The 22,742-nt window shown below is 46.4% G+C and overlaps 1 protein-coding gene across 1 annotated transcript in view; it reads left to right on the top strand.

Annotated features, from left to right (window-relative positions):
- Positions 1-22,742, top strand: part of LOC138786672 (uncharacterized) — an 89,147-nt gene that overhangs the window by 6,324 nt on the left and 60,081 nt on the right. The window contains exons 3-5 of the mRNA XM_069963650.1: positions 7,524-8,202; positions 19,821-20,519; positions 21,635-21,752. Coding sequence (XP_069819751.1) covers positions 7,524-8,202; positions 19,821-20,519; positions 21,635-21,752 — 1,496 coding nt within the window. The remainder of the gene's footprint in view (positions 1-7,523; positions 8,203-19,820; positions 20,520-21,634; positions 21,753-22,742) is intronic.

A 22,742-nucleotide genomic window follows, 5' to 3' on the forward strand; every position in this document is an offset into this window, starting at 1 on the left:
GATGAAAAACATTTGTGTGTTATGCAGCTCTTGAACTTGGGTCTGATGTCTCAGGGAGGACACTTACCTTTAGACCAAAGTTTAGCTCCGCTACATGTACATTACACACATACTGTACAGCTCAGCTACATGTACATTACACACATATACAGCTCAGCTACATGTACATTACACACATATACAGCTCAGCTACATCTACATTACACATATACAGCTCAGCTACATGTACATTACACACATACAGCTCAGCTACATGTACATTACACATATATACAGCTCAGCTACATGTACATTACACACATATACAGCTCAGCTACATGTACATTACACACATATACAGCTCAGCTACATGTACATTACACACATATACAGCTCAGCTACATGTACATTACACACATATACAGCTCAGCTACATGTACATTACACATATACAGCTCAGCTACATGTACATTACACATATACAGCTCAGCTACATGTACATTACACATATACAGCTCAGCTACATGTACATTACACACATATACAGCTCAGCTACATGTACATTACACACATATACAGCTCAGCTACATGTACATTACACATATACAGCTCAGCTACATGTACATTACACATATACAGCTCAGCTACATGTACATTACACACATACAGCTCAGCTACATGTACATTACACACATACAGCTCAGCTACATGTACATTACACATATACAGCTCAGCTACATGTACATTACACACACACATACAGCTCAGCTACATGTACATTACACACATACAGCTCAGCTACATGTACATTACACACATACAGCTCAGCTACATGTACATTACACATATACAGCTCAGCTACATGTACATTACACACATATATACAGCTCAGCTACATGTACATTACACATATATACAGCTCAGCTACATGTACATTACACATATACAGCTCAGCTACATGTACATTACACACATATACAGCTCAGCTACATGCACATTACACATATATACAGCTCAGCTACATGTACAGTACACACATATACAGCTCAGCTACATCTACATTACACATATACAGCTCAGCTACATCTACATTACACATATACAGCTCAGCTACATGTACATTACACATATACAGCTCAGCTACATGTACATTACACATATACAGCTCAGCTACATGTACATTACACACATATACAGCTCAGCTACATGTACATTACACACATATACAGCTCAGCTACATGTACATTATACACATATACAGCTCAGCTACATGTACATTACACATATACATCTCAGCTACATGTACATTACACATATACAGCTCAGCTACATGTACATTACACACATACAGCTCAGCTACATGTACATTACACATATACAGCTCAGCTACATGTACATTACACACATATACAGCTCAGCTACATGTACATTACACATATACAGCTCAGCTACATGTACATTACACATATACAGCTCAGCTACATGTACATTACACACATACAGCTCAGCTACATGTACATTACACACATACAGCTCAGCTACATGTACATTACACATATACAGCTCAGCTACATGTACATTACACACACACATACAGCTCAGCTACATGTACATTACACACATACAGCTCAGCTACATGTACATTACACACATACAGCTCAGCTACATGTACATTACACATATACAGCTCAGCTACATGTACATTACACACATATATACAGCTCAGCTACATGTACATTACACATATATACAGCTCAGCTACATGTACATTACACATATACAGCTCAGCTACATGTACATTACACACATATACAGCTCAGCTACATGCACATTACACATATATACAGCTCAGCTACATGCACATTACACATATATACAGCTCAGCTACATGTACATTACACATATACAGCTCAGCTACATGTACATTACACACATATACAGCTCAGCTACATGTACATTACACATATATACAGCTCAGCTACATGTACAGTACACACACACAGCTCTGCTCCACATAGAAAAATTGCTGCCCTTTTATTTCCCTTCTTATTATCTTAGGGGTGTATATATATATATATATATATATATATATATATATATATATACACACACACACACCAGGCAGGTTATGTGCTGTTCTTCCCTTACATATACAGTTTTTTAGCTGTTCATATTATTGTATAGCTCTACATTCATTTTTATCGTCTATTCTATGCCTTGTTTCCTTTGTTGGACAGAATTTGTATCTTTTCACTCTTGCTCTTTTTAACCCTTAGGGGACACAGCCAGTTTTCATTTTTGCGCTTTCGTTTTTTCCTCCTCGTGTATATAAGGCCATAGCGCCTGCATTTTATTTGGGGGGGGGGGGGTTTGTTTATACTCCGTTTGCCCTGGGGTAAAACTGACTCGTTATTTATGTTCCTTAAGTTGTTACGATTACAGCGATATGTAACATGTATAACTTTTATTTGTTTTGATGGCTTGTAAAAAATTAAAACCTTTTAAAGAAAATATATGTCCCTTAAAATCGCTCCATTCCCGGCTTATAGCGCTTTTATCCTTTGGTCTATGGGGCTGTGTGAGGTGTCATTTTTTGCGCCATGATGTGATCTTTCTATCGGTACCTTGACTGCGCATATGCGACTTTTTGATCGCTTTTTATTACAATATTTCTGGATTTGATGCGACCAAAAATGCGCAATTTTGCACTTTTTTTGCGCTTACGCCATTTACCGTGCGAGATCAGGAATGTGATTAATAGTTCGGGCGATTACGGACGCGGCGATAGCAAACATGTTATTTATTTATTTTTATAAAATGGTAAAAGGGGGGTGATTCAGATTTTTATTAGGGGATTTTGTGTTATTAAAAATACATTTTTCTTTTACTTAACACTTATACTAGGGGTTAGGGTTATTCCCCCTGGGGTTAGGGTTATTCCCCCCTGGGGTTAGGGTTATTCCCCCCTGGGGTTAGGGTTATTCCCCCCCTGGGGTTAGGGTTATTCCCCCTGGGGTTAGGGTTATTCCCCCTGGGGTTAGGGTTATTCCCCCTGGGGTTAGGGTTATTCCCCCCTGGGGTTAGGGTTATTCCCCCTGTGGTTAGCGTTATTCCCCCTGGGGTTAGGGTTATTCCCCCCCTGGGATTAGGGTTATTCCCCCTGGGGTTAGGGTTATTCCCCCCCCTGGGGTTAGGGTTATTCCCCCTGGGATTAGGGTTATTCCCCCCTGAGGTTAGGGTTATTCCCCCCTGAGGTTAGGGTTATTCCCCCCTGAGGTTAGGGTTATTCCCCCTGTGGTTAGCGTTATTCCCCCTGGGGTTAGGGTTATTCCCCCCCTGGGATTAGGGTTATTCCCCCTGGGGTTAGGGTTATTCCCCCTGGGATTAGGGTTATTCCCCCCTGAGGTTAGGGTTATTCCCCCCCTGAGGTTAGGGTTATTCCCCCCCTGGGGTTAGGGTTATTCCTCCCCTGGGGTTAGGGTTATTCCCCCCCTGGGGTTAGGGTTATTCCCCCTGGGGTTAGGGTTATTCCCCCCTGGGGTTAGGGATATTCCCCCCCTGGGGTAAGGGTTATTCCCCCCCTGGGGTTAGGGTTATTCCCCCCTGAGGTTAGGGTTATTCCCCCCCTAGGGTTAGGGTTATTCCCCCCCCTGGGGTTAGGGTTATTCCCCCCCTGGGGTTAGGGTTATTCCCCCCTGGGGTTAGGGTTATTCCCCCCCTGGGGTTAGGGTTATTCCCCCCTGGGGTTAGGGTTATCCCCCCCTGTGGTTAGGGTTATTCCCCCTGGGGGACTTCTAGTATATGCACTCTGATCTCTCATAGAGATAGTTATACTGCATGAATCCATGAGATCGGTGTTTTATTGCTTTTGGCTGCTGCAGCCTAAAGCAATAGAATGCCGAGCCGGGATCAGCGCCATTACGGCGCAGACCCCGGCCCGGGATGGATGCGGGGATCGCCCCCCCGCGGTGCGATCCCCCCACTAGACCACCAGGGATGGAGATGAGCAAGTATTTAGAAGCAGCTGTCAACTTTGACAGCTGCTTCTAAGTACTTAATTAGCGGGCACGGCGATCGGACTGTGCCCGCTAATAGTCGCGATCCTGGGCTACATGCGACCCCCCTCTGAACTCCCATAGCGGCACGAGGACGTTCAATAACATCCTGGTGCAGCTATGGGTTAATTAAGTTTTTTCAAACTGTGTGTTTTCCCAGCTCTGTCTCCTGGCGACCGTCTCTGAGGTAACATTCTGGTCCTCACTGTGAGGCAGGCTTGTGAAGGCCTCACTTTCTGACCAGCAATGTTTCATCCACATCAGCATCAGTAACTACAGTGTTTTATCATCCATTATTGCTGTATCCAGGTGAATAAACCGTCGGGATTCATATCACTGTGTACGATAGGAGTCTGAGGCTGAGCTGGTGCTGGTCCCGTCTGCTCCACATTCTGGATACAGAGGTAGGAAAGTCTCACAGTCACTACCAGCCACTTACACCTTCATTCACCTCATGTGGAGACATGACAGGTTACATTCAGTTACTGTACATTTACCAACCACCTCTGCTGAAAGTCTCCTCCAAGCATCTACTACTCTTTCAGTGAAATAATATTTTCTCACATTGCTTCTGATCTTTCCCCCAATAACCCCTCACTGTGTCCTCGTCTTCTTCATTTTTTTTTGTTTTTTAAATAAAAACACTTCCCTTCTGACCCTATTTAGTCCTATAGCCGTCTGGACCAAATTATTTTATCAATATCTTTTTTCAGATGAGACACAGTATTCTGCTACATGTCTATTTCATAGACACACATACACAGCTCTGCTCCACACACATACACAGCTCTGCTCCACACACATACACAGCTCTGCTCCACACACATACACAGCTCTGCTCCACACACATCACACAGCTCTGCTCCACACACATCACACAGCTCTGCTCCACACACATACACAGCTCTGCTCCACACACATACACAGCTCTGCTCCACACACATACACAGCTCTGCTCCACACACATACACAGCTCTGCTCCACACACATACACAGCTCTGCTCCACACACATCACACAGCTCTGCTCCACACACATACACAGCTCTGCTCCACACACATACACAGCTCTGCTCCACACACATACACAGCTCTACTCCACACACATCACACAGCTCTGCTCCACACACATACACAGCTCTGCTCCACACACATACACAGCTCTGCTCCACACACATCACACACATACACAGCTCTGCTCCACACATCACACATACACAGCTCTGCTCCACACATCACACATACACAGCTCTGCTCCACACACATACACAGCTCTGCTCCACACACATCACACACACAGCTCTGCTCCACACACATCACACATATACACAGCTCTGCTCCACACACATCACACACACACACAGCTCTGCTGCATACACATCCCTTCAGCTCATCCAGCACAGCAGAGTCCTGCATACACTGAGCAGCAGCCCCTGATCATGTGACTCCTCCTCCTCCATGTGATTGATCACATGACTGTGACATCATGGCAGGTCCTGGAAGCACAGGGGAAGCACACGGCTCCTGTATCTGCAGCTGGAGGTACAGTATATATATATGTATCAGGGATTGTATCCCGGCCGCTCTCTCCTATATACAGCAGCGCCACCATTTCCCTCAGGTTATGTGATGTATTACACCGCAGCTTATTGCAGAGAATATAACAGAGCTGCATTATCAGGAGCCGCGGAGGGAACAGGAGAGCGAGATATAAGTGACGTCTATGAGAAGCTTCATCCCCCGATATATTACATTGTCTCCTCCCATGTTCCCCCATATCCCCTCCTGTCCATGTATATTTCTATCTCCAGGAATCTAGAGCCGCATTACATTGTCTCCTCCTCTTCCCTCCAGGATCCTCTGCTGATATCTTCTATATAAGAGACCGACCCATCAACCATGGAGAGAGACAGAGACAAGATGGCCGACAGGATAATAACCCTCACCCTACACATACTCTTCCTGCTTACTGGGGAGGTGAGGGATTCTGGGAGTGATGTCATCATGACATCATTCTTATCTATGGAATAACAGATGGATAGGACTGGGGAGGTGAGGGATTCTGGGAGTGATGTCATCATGACATCATTCTTATCTATGGAATAACAGATGGATAGGACTGGAGAGGTGAGGGATTCTGGGAGTGATGTCATCATGACATCATTCTTATCTATGGAATAACAGATGGATAGGACTGGAGAGGTGAGGGATTCTGGGAGTGATGTCATCATGACATCATTCTTATCTATGGAATAACAGATGGATAGGACTGGAGAGGTGAGGGATTCTGGGAGTGATGTCATCATGACATCATTCTTATCTATGGAATAACAGATGGATAGGACTGGAGAGGTGAGGGATTCTGGGAGTGATGTCATCATGACATCATTCTTATCTATGGAATAACAGATGGATAGGACTGGAGAGGTGAGGGATTCTGGGAGTGATGTCATCATGACATCATTCTTATCTATGGAATAACAGATGGATAGGACTGGAGAGGTGAGGGATTCTGGGAGTGATGTCATCATGACATCATTCTTATCTATGGAATAACAGATGGATAGGACTGGAGAGGTGAGGGATTCTGGGAGTGATGTCATCATGACATCATTCTTATCTATGGAATAACAGATGGATAGGACTGGAGAGGTGAGGGATTCTGGGAGTGATGTCATCATGACATCATTCTTATCTATGGAATAACAGATGGATAGGACTGGAGAGGTGAGGGATTCTGGGAGTGATGTCATCATGACATCATTCTTATCTATGGAATAACAGATGGATAGGACTGGGGAGGTGAGGGATTCTGGGAATGGATGGAGTGATAGTAATGTGTCTCTCCATACACAGGATTACACAGTAGTGAAGAAGTCCTCTAGTGGGCGCTGTGGGGCCCCTGGGTGTGAAGGATGGGGAAGAACCCTGAGCCCAATCCCGGGGCCCCTGATACATGAGGAAATGGAGGAAGAGAAGATCCTAGAAGTCACCAACAAGATGGTGGAGCTGCTGAGTGGAGAGGTGAGACTGTGGCTGCTGGGAATGCTGGGACATTATGCAGTAACACCACTGGAGGGGTGGGGGGGATGACTGTGTGACCATTGTGTGTGTCAGGTTCCTATAAGGTGTCAGGACGTGGCGGTCTATTTCTCCATGGAGGAGTGGGAGTATGTAGAAGGACACAAGGATCAGTACAAGGATGTGATGCTGGAGGATCAGCAGCCCCTCCCATCAGCAGGTAATAGACAGGACTATATACACACCTCCTCTCTCTATTATCTGGATGGAAAGAATGAATTCAGTCTCTGTATGTGTTCCCTCCAGTCAGATCCAGTAAGAGAACAGCACCAGAGAGATGTCCCCGTCCTCTTCTCCCACAGGATCAGGATCAGGTAGATGGAGATGTTCCCTATGATCTGTACATCCCACCTGACTTCTCCTTCTGTCTGATGACTTTTACAATATTTCTCTCACATCTTATGAATCAGGGGGAAGATAAGAACAATACTGATGCTACAGAGACAGATGACGGCAGTGATGAGCAGTATAAGGAGGACATCACTACAGGGAAGAATGTGAACCTTTTTAATGCTACAGATGTAAGGGTAAAAGAAAAGACAGAAGTGAGCTATAATAAGCAGTATAAGGAGGACATCACTACAGAGAGAGATGAGAACTTTATTAATGTTATAGACATAAGGATAAAAGAAGAAGCTACAGATGTTAGCGGGTATGAGCAGTATATGAAAGACATTCCTATGGGGGAAAATCTGAACTCTTCTAGTGCTATAGACATAAGGGTAAAACAAGAGAATGAAGAGACAGATGTGAGCAGTGATAAGCAGTATAAGGAGGACATCACTACAGGGAAGAATGTGAACTTTTTTAATGCTACAGATGTAAGGGTAAAAGAAGAGACAGAAGTGAGCTGTAATAAGCAGTATAAGGAGGACATCACTACAGAGAGAGATGTGAACTCTATCAATGTTATAGACAGTAGAATAAAAGAAGAAGATACAGATGGGAGCAGTTATGAGCAATATATGGAGGACATTTCTACCGGGAAGTATCTGAACTGTTCTAATGCTATAGACATAAAGGTAAAAGAAGAGGAGGAAGAGACAGATGTGAGCAGTGATGAGCAGTATAAGGAGGACTTCACTACAGGTATGCGCCTAGGTGGAATATTATAAGCTCTGTGTCCTGTCAGTCTCTGCTGTATATTGCCCCATACAGTGACCCCATTATAGGAGATAACACACACTGTGCATCTGTAAAGTTGAAACTTAAAAAGTATTGTATTGCCCAACAAAAGTTGTACAAATCACCAATATACACTTATTACAGGAAATGCACATAAAGTATTTTTTCCCTGCACTTACTACTGCATCAAGGCTTCACTTCCTGGATAACATGGTGATGTCACTTCCTGGATAACATGGTGATGTCACTTCCTGGATAACATGGTGATGTCACTTCCTGGATAAAATGGTGATGTCACTTCCTGGATAAGGCCCCAATCACACGTCCGTGTCAGTTTTTACTGTCAGGAGGCCTCAAAAGACATCAGGAAAGTATCAGGATTTCCTGACAGTAATCCGTTTTTACCTTCTGAAAACCATAAGGAAAAGCCTTCAGGATTTCCTGATGAGAAAAAAAAAGTGATTTCAATATGGTCTAGTATGCCAACTGTACCACACATCACAAGCACCCACATTGCCCCTTGTGTACCCTGCCACTGCGCCCCCCTTGCGTACCCTACCACTGTCGTCCTTCGTCTACCCTACCACCATCACCCCTCGTGTACTGTACCCCTTCCCCCCTCGTTTACCCTACCACCGTCACCCCTCGTGTACCCTACCACTGTCACCCTCTCATGTACTGTAACACTGTCTCCCCCTCTTGCCATGTGTCATCCTCTAATCAGTTGCAGAACTACAACTCCCATTATGTGATGTAGTCCTGCATATTACCACACACACCATGCTGGGAGATGTAGTTCTACTGTGCCACTGCTTTCCCTCTCCTATACTGTGTCATCCTCTAATCTGTTGCAGAACTACAACTCCCATTATTATCTGCCAATAGGACATGATGGGGGTTGTAGTTCTGCCACAAAACTACAACTCCCATCATAAAAATGTCAGGACATGATGGGAGTAGTAGTTTTGCAACCTAAATGGCCACATGTTGCAAAACTACAACTCCCATCATGAACTGTCAGCAAGGCATGATGGGAGTAGTAGTTCTGTTACCTGGATGGCCGCAGGTGTCAAAACTACAATTCCCATCATGGACTGTCAGCGGGGCATGATGGGAGTAGTAGTTCTGTGACCTGGATGGCCATAGGTAGTAGAATGACTACTCCCATCATGACCTATTAGCAGGACATGGTTGGAGTTTTAGCTCTTGGGGGGGGTTGGGGGCTGGGAGGTGTGATCTCACCTGTCCCGGTGTCCGGTGCTGGTCCATTCCGGAGGCGTCAGTGTAGCGGCAGCAGCAGCAAATGGTGAGTCCCAGGGGAGGGGGGGGCTTGCGGGGGGAACCTGCTGCGGTCGCGGTTGGCTGGTCGGGTTCGAGCGGCATCACGGGGGGGTGATGTGCGGGCGGGGAGTCCTGGCATCACGGGGGGGGGGGGGGCGAGGAGTCCCGGCAGGCTTCGGGGGGGCGAATGCGAGCGAGGAGTCCTGGAATGCTTCGGGGGAGGTCTTGGTGGTGTCGGGAGGTAGGCGGTGCTGCCAGGGACCGGGGAGGGCACTGCCAGGGTCCGGGGGACATCTTGGAGGTGTGGCGCTGCCAGGGTCCGGGGGGTGGTGCTTGGAGGTGTCGGGCAGCGGGCCAGTAGCGCTGCCAGGATCCAGGGGGGCTCGGGGTGTTGGGCGGCGTATGGGCAGTGCTGCCAGGGGGTGGGAGGGCGCATTGGCGAACGGGCAGCCAGCGACGCGGGCTTGCTTGGGGTGTCGGGCAGGCAGAGCGCAGTGGTGAAGTGCGGGTGCGGCTCTCAACCAATCCGGAATCCCGGGCATTTTCCTGATGTACATCAGGAAAGTGCCCGTGATTCCGCGCGCTCCCATAGACTTCTATGGGGGCATCTGGGACGGAATTCCGGTCAAAAATAGGACATGTCCTATTTTTTCCGGATCTATTTTCCGGAACGGACACCTTTCCGAAAAAATCCGGAAGTGTCCATGACTAATTAGAATCTATGGGTTCGGAAATCCGGATGGTTTTTCCGGATGTGTGAAGGGGGCCTAACATGGTGATGTCACTTACTGGATAACATGGTGATGTCACTTACTGGATAACATGGTGATGTCTTTTACTGGATAACATGGTGATGTCACTTACTGGATAACATGGTGTTGTCACTTACTGGATAACATGGTGATGTCACTTACTGGATAACATGGTGATGTCACTTACTGGATAACATGGTGATGTCTTTTACTGGATAACATGGTGATGTCACTTCCTGGATAACATGGTGATGTCACGACCCGACTCCCAGAGCTGTGCGGGCTGTGGCTGCTGGAGAGGATGATGGCAGAGGGACACAGGGCGCTGGAGGGACACTGAGCATCCCCATCATCCTCTCCAGCAGCCACAGCCCACACAGCTCTGGGAGTCGGGTCGTGACATCACCATGTTATCCAGGAAGTGACATCACCACGTTATCCAGGAAGTGAAGCCTTGATGCAGGAGTAAGTGCAGGGAAAAAAACTCTTTATGTGCATTTCCCATAATAAGTGTATATTGGTGATTTGTATAACTTTTGGGGGGCAATATAATACTTTCATAAAAGATTTCGCCGGACTTCTCCTTTAACCTAGCAATAAACACAGTTAGATCCCACTCCCCTGGTGGGGGCTATCTAGCTGCTGGGAAGAGATATACAGGTAAAGTATGAAGCAATAATCTATGGGAGGGGTCTTTGTGTTTTCTATTTTCTGATCATCCTACGGCAGTATACAATGGGACAAGCTAAAGCAACACCTTATACCAGGGCGGGATTATTTTGTAGGATCAACTATTTGCCAAGGACTGAACCCTCAGAAGACACAATGTCGAGCCTGTAGTGTTTGATGAAAGTCGAGGCTGATGAGCAGGTGGCTGCCTTACAGATCTCCTCCAAGGGTACATTGGTCTTTCGGCCCAGGATGCTGCCATAGATCTAGTTGAATTGGCCCTGAAAGAGAGAGAAGACTCTAGACTGTCTGCTGAGTAACAGAATTTTATTACATCCTTGATCCATCTGGATAATGAGGCTTTACTGGTCTTGGAGCCTTGACTGGGACCAGAATAAGAAGAAGGCCTCTGAAGACTCTCCTTCGAGTGGTGGCAAGTGGAGACCAAGCTCTCTGTGGCCAATGGGGGAGGATCACAGTGGCTTCCACCTTCTCTTGATGTATTTTCCTGAGGACTTGAGGGATCATTGGAAAAGGAGGAAAAATTTAACTTTCCCTCCCAACTGATTGACAGGCCATCTATGGCCACTGGGTTCCCCTGTCTGGATAGGAAACAGAACTTCCTGATCTTTGTGTGTGACTGAGGTGCCATATTGTCTATAACAGGACATCCCCACCTCTCCACTTCTTGAAGATGTTTATGTTCGATTCCTGTTCTCCGGCTATCAGGAAATCCTGGCTTAGTCAGTCTGCCTGTATTTTCGGAGTACCTTTGATGTGGATGTCTAAGATGGATGTTACTTGCCTCTATGCCCACTGCATTATCTGGAAGCATTCATTTTCCAGCTGAGGGCTTCTTTTCTGTCCTTGCTTGTTGATGTAATATACAGAGAGATTGTCCGATTGTATCTGTATGGAGTAGTGATGTAGAATCTCTTGGAAGTGATACAGTGCTAGTGTGACCACTCTTAGCGCTCAGGTTGGAGGAAAGAATCCTTTCTTCCGGGATCCACTTTTCCTGCACGTAATACTTGTCCACATGGGCACCCGAACCCAAGCCTGACGCATCCGTAGTGATGATGGTAGGAAGTGTATGGACCAGTGATCTCCCCTGTGTCAGATGAGTAATAGTCAGCCATCAGCCGAGGTCTTTCTTGAGAGATCGAAACAATGGGATTTGAGTCTCCAACCCCTGCTGTGATCTGTCCCAGAAATATAGAATATGTTTTTGTAGCAGGCGGAAGTGTGTCCTCACCCAAGTTACCAGCTCTATGGAAGATGTTAACAAGCCCGAACATTCATAGCTCATTTGGTATAGCGCAAATTGGAAGCTGTGAGGTAGTTGACTGAATCCCCGATCTTATGGATTCTGTGTCTGGACAACTGCAGTGTCATCCTTTGGGTCTTAATAATGTAGCATAGGAACTGCATCCCTGGGGAGGGACCAAATGAGACTACTTGATTTAACAGAAACCTGGGGGTGGACGAGTCTGTGCAGTGCACCATGAACTTGTCTGGAGGAAAGTTTTGTAATTATATGAAGCATCCCCTAGTGACGGTTGATGTTACCCACCAATCTGTGAAATGACATAATCTCACTCCCACTGGTTGCATGGTAGACCTGACCTGACGTCATTCCTTCAGAGAACTCTGCTCCTGTTTTGGCTTGAAATCTCCTCGGCTGCCTCAGGGATGAAAATTGCGCTGCTGCTTAGGAGAGTCCTTGGATCTCTGCTTAAATTCTTTGGTTTCTCTTTTCTGCTGCTTGGGGAAACTTCTCGCCTTTTCCATTTGGTTCTTTTTAACATAGGGTCCGCCTTTCCATCGGGTCTGGGAGCAGAGAAGAATCGTCTGATTTCCTCGAAAGGCGTGCAACTGGTAGACCAATCTTTGTAGATGGGGGGGCATGGCCTGGCTATGGCGGGGTGAACACGCGCTTTCCATGAGCTCCGGGGGCGGGACACCAAACCTCCTGGAATACCACCCCATATTACCCTGCTTACCTCCCCAATGGTTGGTGGACGCAAGAGGAGCACCCCGAGATCCAGCACACCTTGCGGTCCGTGGCAGCCTGGATCGCTTTTTAGTGCCGGGCGCGCTCGGAGGCCTAGCAGCAGACGTGCCTCCCCGCAGCCGCGGCACTCGAGTGAGGAGAGCCGCACATCTGGAAGCAGCGGTGACGAGGTCTGCGGCGCAGCTATCAGCGCGATCACAGCCTGTCTCCCCTCTGTCAGGTACCCAGATCTCACAGGGGGACTCTGCCCCGGAATGCTCGGGCGCGGCCCACGTGCCACAGCACCCACCTCAGCAGGTATCCCAGGTCTCCACACTCTGCCTGGCAAATATAGCATCCCCTGCTCAGCCCTCCTCAGGGACTCTGGCCAAGCAAAATGGCACTGTAGTGCCACAGCATGCCCTATCTGCTTCTCCTGACTCCCACATGCCCTCTCGGGCTCCTCTATCCCAGGCTGCCTCAGCGTCTCCTCTGTCCCCAGCTGCACTTTCATTTTCTCCCAGCAGGGGGAGCAGCTCTACACAGCTCAGCTCTGCTACATCTAACACTACACCCAGCACTGCTATTAGTGAATGGGACTGGAAAGAGTATATAAAAATGCTTCCCACTAAGTCTGACATGGAAAAATTTGTGGAGAGGCTGGAAACAACATATAAACAAGAACTGAGTTCCCTAGAAGCAGAGGTTCAGACCTTGGATGCTAAAGTTGTGGATATTGCTGCTGATCATCAGTCGCTGGTTGCCACAGTGGAAGACGTGCAGGCTACAATTGCTACGCAAGAATGTCAGATACGCTATTTATACAGTGCTCAGGATGATACAGAGAACAGCAGCAGGCGGAACAATATAAGGATAAGGGGCCTGCCTGAGGCAACCAGGGCTGCTGATTTGATCCCTGTCTTGCGTGATCTTTTTGCATCCATCCTCAAACGCTCCCCTAATGAGGACTTTGAAATTGACCGTGCGCACTGGACATTGGGCCCAGCTTCCTCAGATCCTGACCGCCCAAGAGACGTCATATGCCGCCTTCATCACTATTGTATCAACGAAGACATCATGAGAGCCACTAGAAACATGGAATATGTGTAATTTGATGGAACACACCTGATCTTTTTGCAAGACCTATCCAGAACGACCTTTACGCAACGCCGAGCGCTCCGGCCCCTATTGGAAGTCCTTAGAGAGTGTGAAATTCCCTACACCTGGGGATTCCGCTTTCAACTGGTGGTCTATCGTAATGGCAGACGGTATGAGCTTCGCACCCTGGACGACCTTCCTGGGTTCCTCACAGCTCTGCGGCTGCCCGACATGTCCCTCCCAGATTGGGATCCAACCCTAGCTGCCATGGGGGGCCCTCCATCTGGACGCTTTCCTGCTACCTCTGTGACTGGTGACTGAACCCCCTGCGATCAGGTTTATTACACTCTAAGGGGGCCTGTTCTTTGTTATGTCTTATAGTTTTTTGCTCTGCCCCCTTTTGTCGTTACCTGTCTAATGGTCTTTCCTCAGGGTTTACATTCCTTATTACGACTCGGTTTGACTGTTCTTACTATGGCGGCCTCATTCCGCTGTGAATGCTTAGCATTGTTACTGTTTAGACATATCTATGGTTTCTTTCTCATAGCTGTTATGCTTTCCTCTGAGCCTTGTTGGCGGGGGGGGGTTGACAATTATAAACATATGTGGTATGTTTACTCGCATTTTCTTTTGCATGCTGTGGTGTCCCGCCCGGACTCTCTGGAGTATTTTCTGGTCAGTCCGTCTCCAATAGGAATAACGCTTACTGCGTTTCTTAACCCAGTTGGGTTTTTCCTCACGGAGTAGCTTCCGGGTCTCCTCCCTGTTTAGGCCTATTTTCAGTTCTTTTCCACTCCTGTTTCCCCTACATCCCCCTTTTCTGTTTACACCTGTTTCTTCTTCCTTTTGTCTTCTTCTCTTCCCCTCCCTCCTTTTTTTTTCTTTTTTCTTCTTCTCCTGTTTTTTCTATCTCTCTCTACTCTCTTTCTGTTTCTGAGGGAGGGATGACGGGAGCAGCCGTTAAAGTAGCCTCACTCAACGTGAGGGGTTTCAATGTCCCACAGAAGCGGACCTAAATAATTTACTCTATGCATAGACAGAGAGTGATGATATTGCTCCTACAAGAAACTCACTTCCGTTCAGGCCATGTGCCTTCCATGAGACTAAACTATTATAACGTGTGGGTGCACAGCACTAATCCAAGGGTCAAGGGGGGCTTCCATTGCCATACATAAGTCCCTACCTCATAAGGTCTTGGATTCTTTGATATGCCCTCAGGGTCGCTATGTCTTTCTGAAACTTGAGATTCAAGGTCGCACATATACTATAGGTAATGTGTATTTACCCAACACTAGACAAGGTACATCCCTCCGTTCTATCCTCCGTGCGGCTTCCTCTTTCATTGAGGGTGTTGTCCTCCTAGGGGGGACTTCAACATGACCGTGGATACCTCGTCCGGCAGATCATCTGTTCCCCGCATTGAGGTGGGACTTGCCCAGACTGCCTTGGGGTTGTACAGATTAGTGGATGTATGGGGGATATTACATCCGACTGATAAAGACTATACTCATTACTCCGATGTCCACGGATCCTATGGCAGGCTGGACATGTTTTTTTATCTCCCAGTATGCATTAACTCTCAACCCCACTATGACTATAGGTACTGCCTTATGGTCGGATCATTCGCCGATCTTGCCGGGCCTGGTGCCCAGGGAGTGGACCTGGAGACTGAATGAGAGTCTGCTCCGTGATCTGGTCTGCAGGACAGCAGTGACGCAATGTATACAAGACTTCCTGGCCACGCACACCACCGACTCCACAGCCCTCCCTATACAATGGGAGGCCCTCAAATGTGTGGTTCAGGGTACTCTCATCCAGCAGGGAGCCAGGCTCAAGAAGGAAAGGGGAGCTAAAATAGCTCGCCTCCTCTCTGACATTGACTCGCTGGCCTCGGCTCACAAACAAAATCCAACAGCGGAGGGCCTGACAGCACTGACTTTGGTCAGGGAGCAACTTAAACAGGTTATCCTCCTCTCAACAGGAACGCTACCGCGGTTTCCTCATGCTAATAAAAGCGGCAGGGCATTAGCTAGACTCATACACCCTCACTCTACCACTACTTACATAGCTCAATTACAGGACCACAGGGGTGGAGCGGTATTTGACCCGAGGGACATTACCTCTCTCTTTAAAGATTACTATGCCTCTTTGTATAACATTAAAGGCCGTTATGCAGATGCTCCCCCTCTGGAACTGGAGGCTAAAATTAACCAATATTTAGATGACACTGCTCTCCCAATACTCTCTGCTGAGAAATCGGAAGACTTGGATGCTTCCTTCTCGGAACCGGAGCTCGCAGCCGCGATCTCTGAGCTGAAGGGGGGTAAAGGCCCTGGCCCGGATGGCTTTACAGCCTCTTTCTACAAAACCTTTAAGGAGCTGCTACTCCCTTTCATGACTAGATGCTTCAATAGCATCTCTCCAACCTGCCCTTTTCCAAAACAATCTCTGCAGGCTCATGTGGTGGTCCTGCCCAAACCCGGGAAAGACCCGGCGCTTTGCAAGAATTATCGGCCGATCTCTTTGATCAATTGCGATGTTAAACTCTTTGCTAAGACATTGGCCTCTCGTCTGAATTTCCATATTCCCAAAATCATCCATAACGATCAGGTGGGTTTCTTACCTGGCAGGGAGGCAAGGGACAACACCCTTAAAACCCTGAATCTGGTGTCTTGGGCGGGCCGTACGGGATCCCCACTGTGTCTCTTTTCCATGGATGCCGAAAAGGCCTTTGATAGGGTGCATTGGGGGTTCCTGCGATTGGCCCTGGGACAGTTGGGCATTGGCCCTGCCTTTATAGGTAGGACTATGGCACTATACCACTCTCCATCTGCAAGGGTATGGGCAAATGGGCTGTTGTCAGACCCCTTTGATATACATAACGGTACCCGCCAAGGTTGTCCCTTGTCTCCCCTCCTATATGTCATCATCATGGAACACTTAGCGGTGGCCCTCCGCTCGAACCCCACTATTCAAGGAGCAAAGATTGGACAGGACCACCACAAGGTTGCATTGTACGCAGATGATCTCCTCCTTTATTTATCCACGCTGGCCATTTCCCTCCCTTCAGTACTCAAAGAATTTGACAGATTTGGGTATTTGAGCAACTTTAAAGTTAATCTCACTAAAACTGAAGGTCTTAATCTTACCATACCCCAGACTGAATTTAGTGCTGTCCGGTCCTCCTTTTCCTTCCAATGGCAGAAGGAATATATCCTCTACCTGGGTATTAAAATCCCATCTAAGCTCCAATCCCTGTTCACACTGAATTATTCTCCTTTGCTGTCCAAAGTATTGTCTGATCTGAACACGTACTTCCTTAAACCCACTTCGTGGTTCGGTAGGTTGGCCGTTGTCAAAATGGACATATTGCCTAGGTTCTTGTATATTTTCCAGACTGTCCCGATTTCTGTCCCGACTACCTTCTTCAGGGCCCTGCGCAGAGCTATTCAAAAATTTGTGTGGGGGGCATTTAGGCCTCGTATCAAGCATTCCACTCTGATCAAATGTAAACTCTCAGGAGGGGTAGGCTTGCCTGACATGCGCCTGTATCACGAGGCGGCTGTTCTCTGCAGGGTCTTGGACTGGGCTCACCATGCGGGTGGGAAGAGGTGGGTTGACTTGGAATTGTCCCTGGCCCCTGTGCATCTCTCTGTGTTGTCTTGGATACTCCCTCAGGACCGACGGTCTCTTCCTGACCTTCCCTTCCTAGTCACACAAACTCTTCAGTGGGTCTCTAAACATTCTTTGTCCTCGAGGCCTGGCCCCATGACTCCTATTCTCCAGAACCCTTCCTTCTGGTCTGGATGGCAGGTTTCTCGTTTTCTCCTCTGGAATAGAATGACCTGTCCCCGCCTACATGATTGCCTGACTGATCGTGCACTGTTGCCTCTCTCTGTCTTGCAGGCCAGAGCTGGAGAACAAGTGTTATCTTGGCTCGAGTATGACCAATTAGCCTCATTTGTGAACTCCTTGTTCTCCTCGGTCCCATGCTCACCTAAGCTGACAGATTTTGACTTGCTAGTCACTTCTCCCTCTGCCATCCCCCACTGTCTGTCTCAAGTTTATCAGATCTTGCTTAGTGCTTTAGATCCCACCCGTGCCTCGTTCTTTGATAGGTGGGAGTCTGATCTACGGGTGTCCTTTGATGCGCGGTCTGTCCAGAAGATGAGTGAACTCTCTCATGGATTATCCATGGCTTCTAAAGCCAAAGAGAAAAATTACAAGATTTTGTCTCGATGGTACTACTGCCCTTCCACTTTACACCAAATATTCCCCGAAACCTCTGATGTGTGCTGGCACTGCCTCTCAGAGAAGGGAGATATGCTACACATTTGGTGGGGATGCCCGGGTATCTGAGCATTCTGGGATAAAATACTTGCAATCTATAGTGTCTATTCTGGACGCAGCGTGTCGAATACACCTCAATTGACCCTACTCTCACTTATCCCTGGTACGATAGCAACCATTAAGAAGGGGATGTTGCGCCACTTTCTGACTGCGGGCAGGATGATTATCCCCCGCCATTGGAAATCGCAGACAGTCCCGTCTTTCACGGAGTGGATCAGTGAACTTAGAGACATTGGGCGGATGGAGGAGATAGTCGCTGAAGGACAGGACCGATCCGATAAGTTTGAAAAGATCTGGTTCCCATGGCGACTCTTCATGGATTCTGCAGAGTTTCTTGCCCTCACTCGTTGAGATGCACGTCTCCGGTGGCTTCCGTATCCGCCATTTCCCCCCTCCTCTCCTCTCTTCCTTACACCCTGACAGTGCTTGTATGCTCCTTGAGGAGCTTGTCTTTACACAGATGTTATTTGCAACGTTCCTGGTATCTCTTTAGCTTTATTGTGTAGAACTTTAAATGTTTACTTATAGCATTTTGTTGCACATGTATACGACTATATCGTATCTGTTTGGGTATGCTTCTCAATTATGCCTCTATTTGTTTGTAAAATACGACACCCCCTCTTTTTTGTATACTGCTGCTTTGTTTCACAGCACCATTACTGTATTCTTTGTTGCGAAGGTACTTTTGTAAAGCTTCTTTGGTGTCAATAAAAAACAAATTATACATAAGTTTGTAGATGGATTTAAACTTGGCCTCTTGGTCACAGTGTATTTCTGGCCCGGCCCAATCCTTCTACAGTCTTTAATAATTGGATAATTAGGAATGACTCTCTTCTTGAAAGTAGGAAAAAGGAATGGCTGCTGCTTTTTTACAGTCTGGGTAACATCCACCTGCAAGTCTAATGTCTCTGTAACAGCAGAAATAAGTTTAGGCCTACGATCTTTACAGAATTAATCTCATTCTTTTCTTCTGCCCCCAACACCTCATCCGCAGTGTCAGCCTCAGAGCGTTCCGTGTCTGGAGATGCCGATGGAGATGCCGGCTGAGACTGAGCAGGCTGGGACTGTATCTTCTATCCATCTTTTCTTCCTAGCAGCTGGATATATCTTCCGCCGGGAGGGGGGGGGGTCTAATTTACTAATTAACTGTGTTTATTGCTAGGTTAACCCTCTTCTATCTGGGTAGATGATGTCATATTAACCCATTGTGTGCTGCCATAGGACGATCAGGAAATGGACATGAAATACATCTATGTGGACGGGCCGATATCAACATCACTACTGATGGGGGGAGGGGAGTATTTGCTCTGTTTTGGGGCTATGGTACTAATACCTTCTATTAGACTCCTATAAGGTTCCAGTGCACTAAAAACTGAAGTATAACTATATGAAACATTGCTAAGGTTATTATTAACAAATCCTTTCCTCTCTATTGGCAGGTGACTGTAGCCAGAGATCAGAGGGACATCAGATATATTCAGGTTTTAAAGATCGTGATCATACATATGGAAAACTCAATCTGCCCTCAGGCGTACACAGCAAAGAGCCATTTTCATGTTCAGAATGTGGGAAATGTTTTACTTACAACTCAGCTTTTGTTAGGCATCAAATAATTCACACAGGGGAAAAGCCATTTTCATGTTCAGAATGTGAGAAATGTTTTAATTGTAAATCAGCTCTTGTGAGACATCAAATAATTCACACAGGTGAAAAGCCATTTTCATGCTCAGAATGTGGGAAATGTTTTACTTATAAGTCAGCTCTTGTTAAACATCTAAGAATTCACACTGGGGAGAAGCCATTTCTTTGTTCAGAATGTGGGAAATGTTTTACTTCGAATTCACAGCGTAATACTCATCAAAGAACTCACACAGGACAGAAGCCATTTTCATGTTTAGAATGTGAGAAATGTTTTACTCTTAAGTCAGATCTTTTTAAACATCTAAGAGTTCACACAGGGGAGAAGCCATTTCCATGTTCAGAATGTGGGAAATGTTTTACTTCGAAATCACAGCGTTATGCACATCAAAGAATTCACACAGGGGAGAAGCCATATTCATGTGATAAATGTGGGAAATGTTTCACGCAGAAATCTAACCTTATGAAACATTTTAACAGTCACTCAGGGGAGAAGCGAAGTGAGATCGCTGAATGATCAGTCAGACGTCTGTTCTCCAGAAAGCAGATAGAAGCCGGATACCACAGCTATGTATTCCCCATGTACAGAGGAGATTTGGCGGTAATACAGATATCCTAAACCGCAGCTCCAAACTTCTCACCAATTGTTAATAAAATGTTTCTTCTAAACCTTAGTCTCCTCTCCCTCCGTCTCATGTGGATATATATATATATATATAGGGTTATGATGATGTGACAGATGACACAGGTCCTGAGTGGGAGGCAGCGGCTTCCTCTGCATAGTTAGTGGCCATGCATACACAGTACAGGAGCAGGGAGGCCGGGGAGGATCTGGAGTCCCTGCTGCTCTATGTACAGTCATGGCCAAAAGTTTTGAGAATAATACAAATATTAATTTTTACAAAGTCTACTACTTCAGTTTTTAAAATGGCAATTTGCATATACTCCAAAATGTTATAAAGAGTGATCAGCTTAACAGAAATTACTTTCAATATTTATATATATATATATATGTCAATATTTTCAACATCATTGCAGCCCTTCCTTAAAAGGACCAGCTAACATTGTTTCAGTGATTACTCCATTAACACAGGTGTGGGTATTGATGAGAACAGGGCTGGAGATCAATCTGTCATGATTAAGTAAGGGCCCTATTCCACCTGACGATTATCGTTTGCATAACTGTTAACGATTAACAATCTCAAACGACCGCTATTGCAAAAGACCTACAAACGTTCAGTCATTTCCATGGAACGATAATCGTTACTTATGATCGTAATTGCGATCGTTTCTCTCCGCTATTTATTCGCTATTGCGTTCGTATCTACTGCGAACGACCGAACAATGTCTTATTCAATGCGAACGATTTGCGAACGTTTTGCGAACGAGCAACGATAAAAATAGGTCCAGGTCTTATAAAGCGATCAACGATTTCTCGTTCGGTCGTTAATCGTTAACTGCATTTCAACCGAACGATTATCGTTTAGATTCGAAAGATTTAATGATAATCGTCCGGTGGAATAGGGCCCTAAGAATGACACCACTAGACACTTTAAAAGGAGGCTGGTGCTCGGCATCATTGTTTCTCTTCTGTTAACCATGGTTATCTCCAAAGAAACACGTTCAGTCAGCATTGCACTGCACAAAAACGGCCTAACAGGGAAGAGTATCGCAGCTAGAAAGATTGCACCTAAGTCAACAATATCGCATCATCAAGAACTTCAAGGAGAGAGGTTCCATTGTTGCCAAAAAGGCTCCAGGGCGCCCAAGAAAGACCAGCAAGCGCCAGGACCATCTCTTAAAAGTGTTTCAGCTGCGGGATGGGGCTACCAGCAGTGCAGAGCTTACTCAGGAATGGCAGCAGGCAGGTGTGAGGGCATCTGCACTGTGAGACTGCGGAGACTCTTGGAGCAAGGCCTGGTCTCACGGTGGGCAGCAAAGAAGCCACTTCTCTCCAGAAAAAAACATCAGGGACAGACTGATATTCTGCAAAAGGTCCAGGGAGTGGACTGCTGAGGACTGGGGGAAAGTCATTTTCTCTGATGAATCCCCTTTCCGATTGTTAGGGACATCTAGAAAACAGCTTATTCGGAGAAGATGAGGTGAGCGCTACCACCAGTCTTGTCTCATGCCAACTGTAACCGGCATCCTGAAACCATTCATGTTTAGGGTTGCTTCTCAGCCAAGGGAATCGGCTTTCTCACAGTCTTGCCTATAAACACAGCCATGAATAAAGAATTGGACCAGAATGTCCTCCAAGAGCAACTTCTCCCAACCGTCCAAGAGCAGTTTGGCCATCAACAATGCCTTTTCCAGCAAGATGGAGCACCTTGCCATAAAACAAAGGTGACTAACTGGTTAAGGGAGCAAAACATAGAGATTTTGGGTCCAAGGCCTGGAAACTCCCCAGATCTTAATCCCATTGAGAACTTGTGGTCAATCATCAAGAGACGGGTGGACAAACAAAAACCAGAAAATTCTGACAAAATGCAAGCATTGATTGTGCAAGAATGGACGACTATCAGTCAGGATTTGGTCCAGAAGTTGATGAGAGCAGCCGAAGAGAATTGCAGAGGTCCTAAAGAAGAAGGCGCAACACTGCAAATATTGACTTGCTGCAGTAACTCATTCTAACTGTCAGTATAAACTTTTGTTACCCATAATATGATTGCAATTACATTTCTGTATGTGATAAAAAGATCTGACAAACACACATAAAAACC

Source organism: Dendropsophus ebraccatus, chromosome 3, assembly GCF_027789765.1.
Source record: "Dendropsophus ebraccatus isolate aDenEbr1 chromosome 3, aDenEbr1.pat, whole genome shotgun sequence".
In the NCBI taxonomy this organism is placed as follows: Eukaryota; Metazoa; Chordata; class Amphibia; order Anura; family Hylidae; genus Dendropsophus; species Dendropsophus ebraccatus.